This window comes from Macaca fascicularis, chromosome 18 (assembly GCF_037993035.2).
Source record: "Macaca fascicularis isolate 582-1 chromosome 18, T2T-MFA8v1.1".
Taxonomy (NCBI): Eukaryota; Metazoa; Chordata; class Mammalia; order Primates; family Cercopithecidae; genus Macaca; species Macaca fascicularis.
Genome location: NC_088392.1, coordinates 44,067,989 through 44,082,478, shown reverse-complemented (window position 1 = coordinate 44,082,478; position 14,490 = coordinate 44,067,989). Strand labels below are relative to the sequence as shown.

Here is a 14,490-nt window from a genome sequence, read left to right as displayed (position 1 = left end):
GAAGGCAGGAGCCTATTGAGTCATATTAACATCCTAAAATATGGATGTTTGGGAGGATAGAAAAAAAATCCCAGTTATTCTTCAGCTTTATCCCTAGAGATACACCAGCCCTTCCCTGATGTATGCCACACATGCCTTCTCAAAGCTCCCCCGTGCTCATGGGCTCTCCTGCTTATGCTGACACTTGGCCTTGGCCACCAAGAAGCTCCCAGCGTCGTGCCACTCACTGCTTCTGGCTGTGAGGATCTGCCATGCCTCCCAGTGGGGATGGCAGGGACCACAGCTGACACTACTTTTGCTTTCAACTGACTTGTCCTACGTTCTTCAAACTAGTTGTTTGACCCAAGAAACTAAAGGGAAATAACTCCAGCTAAATACAAAGCAATGTCCCCTGGTGAATCAGGGTTGATGACATTTACCCCTTTGAGCGTCACAGTAACCCAGCCATTCTAAGACTTGAGAATGCATCAGAATCACCTGAAAGACTTGTTAAAACACAAATCGCTGCCCCCCCCCCAGTCTGATTCGTTTAGAGGTGGGGGAAAGATTTTTTTTTTAATTTTTCTGAAAAACAGTCTCATTCTGAGCCAAGATAGTGCCACTGCACTTCAGCCTGGGCAACAGAGAAAAACTTCATCTCAAAAACAAAAACGGGTCTCATTATGTTGCCCAGGCTGGAGTGCAGTGGTGTGAACACAGCTCACTGCAGCCTCAGCCTCCCAAATAAAGTCGCTAGGACCACAGGCATGCCACCATGCCTGGTTAATTTTTTGTTTTTTACAGAGACCGGGTCTCCCTATGTTGCCCAGGCTGATCCCGAATTCCTAGGCTCAAGCAATCCTCCCACCTCCACCTTCCAAAGTGATGGGATTACAGGAGTGAGCCACCACTCCGGCAGAATTTCCACTTCTAACAAGTTCTCAGGAGGCACTAATGCTGTTGCTTTCGAGACCACATTTCAAGAACTGCTGTATTAATCCTTTCTGACTCCCAGTGTTCTAGCCAGACTCAGCCTGTCAGAGGAAGAAGGCACCCTGAGACCTCCACTCCATCCTTCTTACTTTACTGTTGGGGTCCTGAGGCCAGAGAGACTAAGGAATGTGCCGCAGGGAATCTGGACAGTGATGGGTAAATCCACACCCAGAACCCACACTTACCATCCACTTCCAGAGTTATCCCACCGCACTCCTCTGCTTCCCTTTTGTAGCATTCAGGCCCTCATGGCAACCTCTTAGGTGAAAACAGATTGCATGTGATTTGAATCTGAAAAGCTAATAGAAGTCCCAGGTGGATTGTGAGTGGCAGCTCATTCACCCATAGCCTCTGGCATCCCTAATGCAATCAAAGTGTAAGCATTTAAGATAATGTTCTAGAGTGGAGAGAATGAGATTCACTTGGGAACAAAAAGGAGGCGGGACAGTGTAATGTGGAGAAATTATTTCTGATCTAGTGGAAATATATGTCTAGAGTCAGTTTATCACCAGATTAATCAAGCCAAAATATTTAAACCGTTATGAAAACGGTGGGCCACGTATAAGGCAGGGTTTAGAATAGATTTCTGCACTAGAAAATGGGATGGTACCAAGGGTTTCTAAAGACCCATTCCATTTTGATGTGATGCTATAGCAAGAGTATATACATAACTCAGGTTGCTGGGTGTAGCCATGTAGATGTCATTTTTGTCAAGTTATTTACTATTACTCAGCTGTTTAACCTAACAGTTCTGTTGAAATGTTGTGCTCTTTCTCCAAATTTGTTCACGAGCTTAGGATAAAGGAGAGGGTTACAGACAGGTGCTGTAGCCACCTGAGTTCAGCTGTGTTAGAATGTTTATCTTACAACCTTTCAGCTTTATTCTGAGAATGGTTAGGGGTTTCCACCTGAGTTCAGCTGGGTTCGAATGTTTACCCTACAACCTTTCAACTTTACTCTGAGATTGGTTAGGGGTTTCAAACCTTTATTTGGGATGCGTACCTTTACTTTTCTGGAGGCAGTAGCCATAAATATGTATTAAACACACATGATACAATTAAGACAGTACCAGGAAGAGCAAGGAGTTTAGGAGCTTTAGGATCCATGCAGTTCCTGCACACAGAGTGTTACAGTAGAGGGCAGAAGCCAGGCAAGAGAGGGAGCCCAAGAGGACCGTGCAATCTTTGTGGAAGAAGAAGGAGAAGTCCACAGTACAGGATTCTCCAGGGGCCCATTTCCATTCAGAATTATCACCAAGTGCCTCCTGGAGAAGGGGGCTTTTCCATAAATGCTAGAAAATAAGAGGAGGAATTCTGTTTGGTGGAAAGGGTGGTGCAGGCCAGCATGGGGACAGCCTGAGCATGTCCTTCAAGATCAAGGAGAAGGCATTTTGAGAGCACAGGAGATGGCAATGAGGTTTTTGTTTTTCCGTTGTTTTTGTTTTTGTTGTCTTGTTTTTTGTGTTTTTTTTTTTTTTTTTTTTTTTTTTAGACACAGTCTCGCTCTGTCACCAGGCTGGAATGCAGTGGCACAATCTTGGCCCACTGCAACCTCCAACACCCTAGTTCAAGCGATTCTCCTGTCTCAGCCTCCCAAGTAGCTGGGCTTATACGCACGCACCACTATGCCCAGCTAATTTTTGTATTTTTGGTAGAGATGGGGTTTCACCATGTTGGCCAGGCTGATCTCGATCTTCTGACCTCGTGATTTGTCCACCTCGGCCTCCCAAAGTGCTGGGATTACAGGCGTGAGCCACCGCACCTGGTGGGTGCTGAGTTTTTTTTTGTTTTATGTTGTTGTTGTTGTTTGAGATGGATTCTTGCTCTGTAGCCCAGGCTGGCATGCAATGGCATGATCTCAGCTCACTGCAACCTCTGCCTCCCAGGTCCTGGTTCAAGCAATTCTCCTGCCTCAGCCTCCCAAGTAGCTGGGATTACAGGCACGCACCACCATGCCTAGTTAAATTTTTTTGTATTTTTAGTAGAGATGGGGTTTCACCAGGCTGGTCTTGAACTCCTGACCTCATGATCTGCCTGCCTTGGCCTCCCAAAGTGCTGGGATTACAGGCGTGAGCCACCGAGCCCGGCTGGTGATGAGGTTTTGACTGACCATGGAGAAGGATGAAGCCAAAGCTCTCGACATGTGTTTCCCCAAAGTGGGAATATCTTTGATATTTTCTCAATTATAGAAGCAGCACAGGTTTATTGTATAAAACAAAACAAAAATGTAATCTGTATAGAAATGTCTGAACCAGGAAGTGGAAATACTCCATTTTACTCCCCAGAGAGGGCTTTTTTGCCCGCTTCTCATAAGGACCCTTGTGATTTCACTGGGTCCATTCAGTAGTCTAGGAAACTCTCTCCATCTCAAGGTCTTTAACTTAATCACAGCTGCTACTAATTCCCTTTTGCCATGTGAGGTCACATATTCTCAAGTTCTGAGGTTTAAAATGTGGACATCTTTGGAGACCATTATTCTTCCTACCACACTCACCTTCCTTTGGATAGATACTCTTTTTTTTCCACTGGTGTAGCATAATGGTTGAGGCAGTCTACTGAGCTGGTTATGGAGCTCAGACTCTGGTGCCAGACAGCCTGGATTCAATTCCAGCAGCTCTGCTACTTACTAGCATATTTGCTTATGAATGTAAGCAAATTATAAGTAATTTGCTTTTCTATGCCTCAGTTTCCCCATCTTAGAAAATGGAAGTTACCATATTTAATTCATACAATTGTTCTGATGATTAAATTAGTTAATGCATGTCCGAAACTCATAGAACAAATAGTGTCTAGGACTCGGTAAGCGCTATTTAAAAGTCTGGAAAAAAGTTTTTCTGGTGGCTTTGCATAACTTATTAAGAATCAAGCTTGTTTATTTTCTCCTGTCAATTTCTTAAGTTTATTAACACCTGTATCTTCTCCCCAAATATGACTGATACATGAACCTGCCTTTACTTCCTCTGAGAAGGCCCACCCCTAACAACTAGTAAAACCATTGATACTGTATAGAATTTTTATTTTGGATTCGTTGTTAAGTGTAAGTTTTTGTTTTGGGTACTTGCTTATTTAGGCAACTGTAAACTTTATTAACTGCTTATTCACTCTGACTTAGTTCATATTAACCTTCTGTACTTTTTTTTTTTTTTTAAGAAAAAAGTCTCACTCTGTTCCCAGACTGGAGTGCAGTGGCACAATCTCAGCCCACTGCAGCCCCACCTCCTGGGTTCAAACGATTCCTATGCCTCAGACTCCGAAGTAGTTGGGATTACAGACATGCGCCACCATGCCCAGCTGATTTTTTGTATTTTTTGTAGTGACAGGTTTTTGCAATATTGGCCAGGCTGGTTTCGAACTCCTGACCTCAAGTGATCCGCCTACCTCGGCCTCCCAAAGTGCTGGGATTACTGCTGGATTACTTCTTCAGAGATGGTTTGCAAAGAGAGTTTTGTTTTCTTTAAAGAGGGTCTGCAAAGAGACCTTGTATGCTGGAGAACATCTTCATTTCACCTTCATTTAAATTTTAGTTTAGCTAGCTACAAACTCAAGATTTAACATTTTTTTCTCAATATTTTGGAAATTGTCTTCAAAGACTGCTCCATTGTCTTCTTATACCCAAAATTGCTATTAAGGTGTCTGAAAAGAAACTAATTCTTGTTAAAGTTGATTTTATTTTTCCTCTCTGGACTCTCTGAATTTTCTCTTTGCGTATGAGATATATATATGGTTTTATTTCACTATTATCTGTCTAGATGTAGCTTTTTTTTTTTTTTTTTTTTTTTCCTACTAGGTACTCAAATCCTCTCAATGTGAGCCCTCATCTCTTCCTTTAATTCTAGGAACATCATCATTTTTCACTTTGTCAAATCTTTTCCATTTTTCCCCTCTCCTTCTGTGATTTCTAGTATTTCAGCGTAATACTTTATGCTATTTTTTCATAACTCTTGACTTTTTCTTAATATTTTCCATCTCTTTATCTTTTCATGAGGCCCTTCAGTTCAGTTGATTGGCCTGATCATTCTTTGGCTCTGTCCATTGTGCTGATCACATCATTCATTGAGTTCTTCATTTCTGGGTTATTAATTAAATTTTATTGGCTGGGAGCAGTGGCTCACACCTGTAATCCCAGTACTTTGGGAGGCCAAGGGGGGCAGATCACAAGGTCAAGAGATTGAGACCATCCTGGCTAACATGGTGAAACCCCATCTCTACTAAAAATACAAAAATTAGCTGGGTGTGGTGGCACACACCTGTAGTCCCAGCTACTCAGGAGGCTGAGGCAGGAGAATCTCTTGAAACCAGGAGGTGGAGGTTTCAGTAAGCCGAGATCGCGCCACTGTACTCCAGCCTGGGTGACAGAGCGAGACTCTGTCTCAAAATATATATATATATCTCAACTGTAAGTTGTTCAGTTTGTCGTCCTTCTTTTATGGTATTGCTCTCCTGGGATGTCCCCTTTCCCTGTCCTGGGAGCTCATGTTTCCCTCAGGATATCAGCTGTTTGGGTGAGTCTCTGGGCAGAGATGGAAGCCCAGGCTGGAGCTGCATTTTTCCTGGTGTATTTAATGAAAAAGGGGGCCCATGCTGCAGGGTATAGAACCTCCACTGCTCAAGGCCATGGAGATGGTGACTGTGTAGACACTTTATATGATAAGTGCCCTCTTGCTGGGGAAAGTTCAGATTGCTTCTAGTTTGAAACCATTACAAACAGTTCTGCAATGAATATTTTTGGCACAAATGTCCTTGTGTACTTTGTACAAGCATTTCTGTAAGAAGATTCACCTTCTTTTCAAGAAGCTAAATTGATGGGTTAAAGGGAATGCCAATTTTTATTTCAATGGATGCCAACTTTATCTCCAAAAAAGCCATACCAGTTTCCACTGCTGCCAGCAGTGTGTGAGAGTGCCCACTGGGCTCCCACAGGGTACAATCAGACTTTTAAATCTCTGTGCATGGATTTTTGAGACAGATCTCCAGCCCCCCTTGGAAAGCGAAACTCACATGTAAAATGCCACACCAAGTTTCAGCTTGTCCACATCACCCTGATACTGCCAAACAAAAGACCAACCCTGTCAGCCAAGGTAAATAAGTGACAGACATTTATTATAGAGCTGTTATTTATTAGTCCCCGATGGCTTTTATAAGGAAGTGGACTCAGGAAACTCTGACAGAACCTGGCACTGCTGTCTTTCTGGCCTCTAAGCCAGAGCAACTGCATGGCCAGAGAATATCTCAATGTTGTTGTTTTATCAGTGGAGACTGTAAACACATTGTGTATCTCTTCCAAATGGTTGGGTTATCACAGTGGGACTCACCCATTGGAAGGGACACTATCCAGGAGGAGCTAAAATCCAGTTTCCCCTTCAGTACTCAAGGGCCTTTTCTTCCCTCAGCTACCAAGAACGTTGTCAGGGTCATTGCCTACAAACTGATGATGTTGTGCAGAATTGCCCCTCTACTGTAAGGCTTTCCCAGTCCTACTTGGCGAGTCTTAATTGACATGCCTACCATTAAATAATCTATCACTTTTACTATGGAGAGAAAAGCAACTTTGAATTGGAGATCACTTCAAAGCAACATAACAGTATGAGACGTAAACGTGCCAAAAGTGAGCCTTAGAAGTGTAATGGATATTTTAAAAAGAGAGAAGGCAATAAGGCCTCATGTGCTCAGGGGTGGTGTTGTAGCAAAGGGGGCACTCAAGAGATCAGGGACAGAGGACCCCAGTGCTTAGCAGAGGGCCAGTGAATAGTTGTTGAATTAATTGATTAAACTTTAACAATGAATGAAATTGGTGTAACCGAGGAGAGAAACCCTTCTAAGCCAAGCCGTGAGCACCCTTCTGCTCAGAGCAGTCCCATGGTGAAAGAGATGCATTTACAGCTGTATTTACGGAAATAAATCTCTCATTTGAGATTCATCGCCTCCCAGTAAGGCAGATCTTCAAGATGCCTTTTTACAGATGATGAAACTAGATTCCAAGACATTCAGTGATTTGTTATACAACAAATAAAATGGCAGAGCTGGGATTTTAAACCAGTACTGTTTCCAAAGACCAGCCCTTCCCACTAGCGTGAGACAATTCATACATGAAAGAATTTGATATGCTATTGAATAAGAAACACCAGGATAAAAAGACAAAATATTGGTAAAAGGACAGAAGTCTATGGTAAAGTAAATGAGGATCACAGAGCTCCCCCACCGCTGGCGACCATGTCCTGCCACATCCCCACACACCAAGATAGCTGATGTGATTTCTCACCAGACATGGAGACAAGATGGTGAGTGTGTCTAACGGTGAGCTCTGGTGGCCCAAGTGGCTAGGTGGCCATTATATGAAGGTCATTCTTCAGGCTATCCCCATGAAACCTGAGGGCTTCCCTGAGCCTCCGTGAGCCTTCTCTTCAACCAAAACTGAGGAATAGATAATTATCTGGTTGAGATCTTTGCATTGGTTGTTTTACATTGAAAGTCACCCATATACTCAAATTACTGACTCTACAATTTTTTTGGCCACTCAAAGTAAATAAAAACATAAGACATTTATTCATTGATTTTAATGGTATTGGAGAAGATGTTATCAAGGGGAGGAATCCCAAGTTTGTGTTCAGTTCCTGCTGTTCTCTGAGTTCTTTCCTTCTTTCTTTCCTTCTTATTTTATAAACATGGTTTTGTTTTGGTTTTTAGTACACACGCTGCCAAAGCAAGCACTATGATTTTTTGTAGCTTTGAATCCTATTCATTAATATGAGAATCCTAGATGCTATCTCAAGAAACATTAATAGGTTTCATTTAATTCAGCTATGCTTGGATAATTTCATTTAATCCAGCTATGCTTGGATAAAACATCAGAGAAATTTATTTTCCATAGAAGGCCTTTCCCTTAAGTATTAGCAATAACAACAAAATAGTAACCATAAAACAACTACCTTTATTGAACACTTACTGTGTGCTAAACACATGCATTATTTCCTTTCATCCTCACACCAACACCATGAAAGAGATATTCCTTTTACTTCCATTGTACAGGTGAGGAAATGGAGGCTTAAAACAGAGCCCATGGAGCTCCTAAGTGGTGGAGCCAGGATTTGAATCCAGGACTGCTGACTTTAGACTCATGCTTGTAATCAGCGCACTGTGCATTCCAGGTGATTTATATTGGAAGGCAGCCTTTCCTGTGATTAAAAGTGCATCTACCAAGCATTGTTCTTTCTCTCTCTCTCCTTTTTTTTTCTGTAGCCCTGTTCACGGCCTATCTTGGAGTCGGCATGGCAAACGTTATGGCTAGGGTGAGTGTGGTTTAGTCTCACTTTTCATTCGCGTAATTGACCAGCTTACGACTATATGGGAAATGCTCCTGAAGTCCACTGGGCTGGCATCCAGTGGCAGGATCCACGACCGTGAGAAGCACTGCCCTACCTTCTGCTGGAACTCCCTGGCCTTTCTTTCAGCATCACAGCAAACTTTAGTCCAAATCACAATCACCCAGTATGTTACAAATATCAGATTGCTTGGTTTAAAAAAATGAAACTTAGGTTGTATAACATATTGTCAAGTTCAGAGTCTAACTCTGAGTGATAAGAAGTTGACTTTAGGATACCTTTTACTTAAACAGAAAGCCAGATATTCCATTGCAGGTGATACCTTTTACTTTAGGATACCTTTTACTTAAACAGAAAGCCAGATATTCCATTGCAGGGCCAGTTTCTGATAGCTCAGTCCATGTTGATGTCGTCATGGCTGCTAAGGAGTCAAGGCAATATCTAGCCCTCTTGGCAACAGCATAGAGATTTTATCTGGGAGGGTCCTTAAGGAGACACAGTATCTTTCTGGTAGAAAGCCAAAGTCCCATTACAGGCATGCATGATGGAGAGTACATCAGAGCACACGGGACCCTCCACATGTCAACAAAGAAGGTTCACAGGCATCAGTTCATGGACCCAAATGGGCAAGCTGCATACCAGAGTCAGCTAGGAAGACGGGAAAATATGGAGCCTTAGGCCTTGTGTCCTTGGTATTTCTGATAGAGTAGATTTTGTACGATGCTTGAACATCCATGTTTTTTTTTTAACTCCCCCAGATGATTCTGATGTGCAGTCAGGTTAGGGTACCCCTATACTCCATCACACCCCAGGAAGGTCCATGCATCAGGCCAGAGCTAACCAATGGCATACGCTCAGAATTGTGTGAGTTTCCATGGGCAGCACAAAGAGGACCTACCCTCAAGGAACTTAGAGTCTATTTGGGAGACAGAATGGAAAGAAATAAAGCAAGTCAAGTCTAAGACCTAGACCAGGCATAAGTCAAGGTCAGAGAGGTCACTGTGGGTTGGACTAATCAGAGAAGGCCTTGTGGATGTGAAGAGTGGTCAGGGGCCATTTGCAGTTTGCAAGTGTCATCTGTTTGTCAAATGTCCTCTTGGCACATCTGGTGCAGGAAGTCTGAATATATGAGAAGGAGAGAAAGACATACATACAAGATAGAGACATAAGTGGCTGCCCTAAAGAATAGATGTCAACATTCCAACAGCTCAATGCCCTGAGATTATAAACTCAGTCTCCACGAGCATGCACAGAATCCAGAGCAATGCCCCCAGTGGTTCATCCCCTTGGGCTGAGTGCAAGTAGAGGGGGATGCTTTGTGTAGCTCAGCTGTCAGATGGGATCTGAAAGGAGCTTGTGACTTTCTCTTCTTCCCCAGATTGGATTGCCAGCTTGTACCTGGCCCTTTTGTTTGGCCACGCTATTGTTCCTCATGATGACCACAAAAAATTCCAGCATCTACAAGATGCCCCTCAGTAAAGTTACTTATCCTGAAGAAAACCGCATCTACTACCTGCAAGCCAGGAAAAGAATGGTGGAAAGTCCTTTGTGAGAACAAGCCCCCTCTGTAGCCATGGTCACGAGTCCTTTCTGCCTGACTGCTCCAGCTAACTTCCAGGGTCTCAGCAAACTGCTGTTTTTCATGAGTATCAACTTTCATACGAACGCATCTATGATCTGTTCTTAGGCTCATTTTGTATTTTCCTTTCGACTCCAGGAATATCCTCAAGCATATGAGAGCCACATCCAGGTGATGTGCTCTGGTATGGAATGTGAAACCCGAATGGGGCCTCAGCACTAAGACTGGAATGTATATAAAGTCAAAGTGCTCCAACAGAAGGAGGGAGTGAATACAAACTATTAGTATTTATTGATATTGTTGGTGTTTAGCTGGCTCGATGACATTAACAGTATTAAAAATTAAACCCCATAAACCAACTAAGCCTTATGGAACTCACAGTCACAAAATTGAAGTTAATCTAGAATTCTGTGATAAGCAGTTTGGCTTTTGTTGAATCAATGCAAGTTACACATTATAGCCAGAGTCAATATCACAGAGGGGCAAGTTGACAGCTGAGCTCGGTCCCCACTTCCTGCAAACAATGGTCTGCACCCTATGCCTTGTGTGTGTGACGTTCTCTCATGGGACATAGTTGGGGTTTTTCAGACTGACAGGACTGCAAGAGGAAGAAAGCAATTTTGTCAATTAAAATTATTCTGTATTGCAACTTTTCTCAGAGATTGCAAAGGATTTTTTAAGTAGAGATTACTTTTCCTTATGAAAAATGATCTGTTTTAAATGGGATAAAATAGGAGAAGTTCCTGGCTTAACCTGTTCTTACATATTAAAGAAAAGTTACATACTGGATTTATGAAATACTCAGCTTAGGTATTTTTACTTTAATCCCTAAATTGATTTTGTAAATGACACAAATGCATAGAATTGTTGCCAACCTCCAAAGGGCTCTTTAAAATCATTTGAGGATGTCTTATAAAGACTGAAGGCAAAGGTCAGATTGCTTACGGGTGTTATTTTTATAACTTGTTGAATTTCTTAATTTAAAAAAGCTCATTATTTTCTGCACACTCACACTCTCTCAGAAACCAGTGGCATTTGAACCACCAAAAAGAAATAAAGGGCTGAGTGTGGTGGCTCACGCCTGTAATCCCAGCACTTTGGGGAGCCCAGACGGGCAGATCGCTTGAACCCAGGAGTTCAAGACCAGCCTGGGCAGCATGACGAAACCCCACATCTACAAAAAATACAAGAATTAGCCAGGCATGGTAGTGGGCACCTGTAGTTTCAGCTACTTGGGAGGCTGAGGTGGGAAAATGGCTTAAGCCCAGGAGGCCGAGGCTGCAGTGAGCTGAGATCGCACCACTGCACTCCACCCTGGGCGACAGAGTGAGACCGTGTCTCTCAAAAAAAAAAACAAAAACAAAAAAAAACAGGTAAGGATTACCGTTTTCCTCTCTTTAATTTAAAAGTTACCAGTTCCGTAAAGGCTCTGTCACCAAACATGCTGAAGACAGCAACAGAAGTCACATTCAGGGACTGGGCACAGTGGCTCACACCTGTAATCCCAGCACTTTGGGAGATGGAGGCAAAAAGATTTCTTGAGCCCAGGAGTTCAAGACCAGCTTGGGCAACATATCAAGACTCCATCTCTTAAAAAATAAAAATAATAACATTAGCCAGGTGTGGCAGCACACATCTACACCAGTTACTCAGGAGGCTGAGGTGGAAAAATCGCTTGTACACAGAAGTTCGAGGCTGCGGTGAGCTACGATCATGTCACTGCACTCCAGCCTGTGTGACAGAGCAAGACCCTATCTCTAAAATAAATAATAATAATTAATTAATTAATTAATTTTAAAAAGAAGTCCTGTTCATTTACCTTCCACTTCAGTATGTATGGTGCAATAGTTTGGAGGTTGGAAAGTGAAACGTCGGAATCCTGAAGATTTTTTCCACTTCCAGTTTGCAGTGCTCAGTGCACAATACACAGCTTGCTGAATGAATAAACAGAAATAGGGAAGTAAACCTACAAATATTTTAGGGAGAAGCTCACTTCTTCCTTTTCTCAGGAAACCAAGCAAGCAAACATTGTTCCAATTTTAAAATCCTGTGACCAAAGCCTTTGAAACTATGAATTTGCAACTGGCATGGGTTTATGGATATTGCTGTGGAGAAGCTCAATTTTCAGTGTTTGAACTGAACCCTTTCTTGTTAGGGAATGTGTGAAAGAAGAATTGTGGGGAAAAAAAAAAAAAAAGAAAACAAGCATAACCAAAGATCATCAGCAGTGAAGAATCTAGGCTGTGGCTGAGTGAACCAGAGGCCTCTAAAATGCACCCAAGTCGATCTTCAGAACGGAGATCTACCGTGTAGGATCTTCTTGTGCTCACACAAATCTGTAAATAGGAACATTGTACGTTGTCGAATTTAAATGATATTAATTTTCTCAAGCTATTTTTGTTACTATTATCCTAAAAATAAGTATTTGCAGGAGCACTTATACTTTTTCCTAATGTCTGTATAACAAATTTCTATGCAAGTACATGAATAAATTATGCTCACAGCTCAGTTTTGTATAATGTGCCATTGATAGCCATCATGTATATGAACAATCACAAGCATAAGTCAGTATTGCTTATGTTGCATGTGCTAGGATCCTTATTCCTTCCTTACACTTGGTAATAGCACCAGATGCATAGTTGAGTAAACCCTTTTCAGTTTCAGATTGACAGGCCCATCCCCTTGGGTATCCTCTCAACTATCCATTGTTCTTTCAACTCGGGGATGAGAATGAATAACTGAGGACAGTTGTTAAGAACATGCTCCTAACACTTTGAGATCGATATCCCGAGAGCCACTTCCATGCATTCCCAGACAGGTCCTGGGCACCCCCATCAGGGCTGACCCTGGGCCACGGCATGCCTCAGGGGTCAGCTCTCTAGAATAAGCCACTTGTCAGAATTTTATCCCCTGAGGCCAAAGCCACAGCCATGCTTGTCTCCGCCACAGAAGCACTTCTCTTCTACCTCCTTTCACCATGGTTGGCAGATTTGAAAGAAAATACGGTAAGAAGGGAAATTTACTTCAACAAGTTTGAATGATAAGTTTCAAAGCAGCCCTAAAAGGAAACTAAAAAAAGGCACAATGGGGTCTCCCTATTGAAGTGCCCTCTGTCATAACATTCTCCCACCTATGGTTTCAAGGTAAATTCAAATAAATTTTCCAGAGTGATCTGGGCATTCTATGTCTTCTTTTATCTGGGGGAGAAACGACAGGCTGTGAGGTTCTTATGCTAAAGACACTCTATCCTTTAGGAGCTACAGGGGCCAACTTGCCTGTTATCCATGATACATGATTAGCATGGATATTATGTCAAGATCAAAGCCAAGTTTTACAAGAAACCAGGAATTTCTAAGGAAGCTTCTTATAAACAACTTTGCAAGAATATTTTTGTGGTTAGTAAACATAACATTTCATGCACAAGACTGTTTTCAGCCTTTCTCCTTATCTAACTAGTTCCTTCCAAAAGGCTTCACTCTTTAGTTTCATCTTCTTGAATCTGCATTGACAAGCCCCAGACTATTAGGAGGGCTGATAGCTTCCAGGCTGTAGAGTTCCACTTGCTAAAACAGTCAACAATGCAGATCCTGAAGGAATTTGAGGCTTAATAAATGAATATGGTAAATAATAGACTTTTAGAGAATGATATATAAATATAGTCTGCTTTCACAGCTCTTCATTAAACTATAAAGTAGATGCTGTAGATCAGACCAGACATGTGCAAAGTCACCTAAAAGAGAAAATTGCTCCCAGGGCTGACCTAACTTTATTTAATATTAACCTGGTAGGTATGAACTTATCTAAAGCAAGCTTAGGTCCACCTAATGGGGTAGAAAGTCAACCACTGAGGCTCAGGAGAAGAAGAAAACCTAGGAAGGGGGTCTTCAGTATTGGAACTTGGGATGGGACAGCCACAGGTGTCAAGGGTGAGCTCTGTGGTGGAAATGGCACTGGGGTATTATGGTTTAGTAAACTGAACTATATAGACCAAGCAATTAATGCTCCTTGTCCAATCCTGTACTCACAAGCTATTTGGCTTCCTATGTAGACTTGTCTTACAGGGTAAAAACACATGTATCCACACTGATGAGCTTCTCTGATCCTTGATAGTTACATTTCTCATTTTAGTTGATAATTCTAATTTTTATACATAAATCTTCTAAAATTTTATTTACCAAACTTTATATGTCACCAATCACACACCCTCCCCATGGTGCTCCAAAAAAGTTAAGTTTCTGAGGCCCCAAAGGTCAAAAGGGTGACGGGTGGGTAGTTAGGGAAGGCCTCCCTGAGGAAGGGAGGTTTAGGCAGAAATCTAAGGAATAGGCAGGAGGTGGAGGAAGGTGGAACGTGAAGGGAGCGGTACCCTTGGCAAAGGCAACCTTGTGGATAAAGGCCTTAAGAAAAGGAGATTGGTGCTTTCAAGGAGTGAAAAGATTGCTGTGGCTGGATTATGGTGAATGAAAGGGCACTGGAGTGAATTGAGCAAACCAACTGGGAGGCCATTGCAATAGTGCAGGAGAGAAGTAATGGTGGCTTGGACTCCAGTGGTGATGGAGAGACGTTCATGGATATGAGAGACAGGAGGCAGAATCACCAGAACTCTGTGATGAGTTGATTT

General features: G+C 42.3%; 1 protein-coding gene and 1 long non-coding RNA gene across 6 annotated transcripts in view; one reads left to right on the top strand and one right to left on the bottom strand.

Annotated features, from left to right (window-relative positions):
- Positions 1-1,233, bottom strand: part of LOC123570074 (uncharacterized) — a 97,821-nt gene extending 96,588 nt beyond the window's left edge. Inside the window, exon 1 of the long non-coding RNA XR_012427100.1 lies at positions 1,158-1,233. This is a non-coding gene — a long non-coding RNA (uncharacterized lncRNA). The remainder of the gene's footprint in view (positions 1-1,157) is intronic.
- The window catches only part of SLC14A1 (solute carrier family 14 member 1 (Kidd blood group)), a 57,836-nt gene extending 46,713 nt beyond the window's left edge, over positions 1-11,123 (top strand). For all 5 annotated transcript variants that reach the window (XM_005586817.5, XM_005586815.5, XM_045378288.3 and 2 more), the window contains 2 exons: positions 8,208-8,257; positions 9,669-11,123. In XM_005586817.5, coding sequence (XP_005586874.3) covers positions 8,208-8,257; positions 9,669-9,842 — 224 coding nt within the window. In that variant the 3' untranslated portion in view covers positions 9,843-11,123. The remainder of the gene's footprint in view (positions 1-8,207; positions 8,258-9,668) is intronic.
- The last annotated feature ends 3,367 nt before the right edge of the window (positions 11,124-14,490 follow it).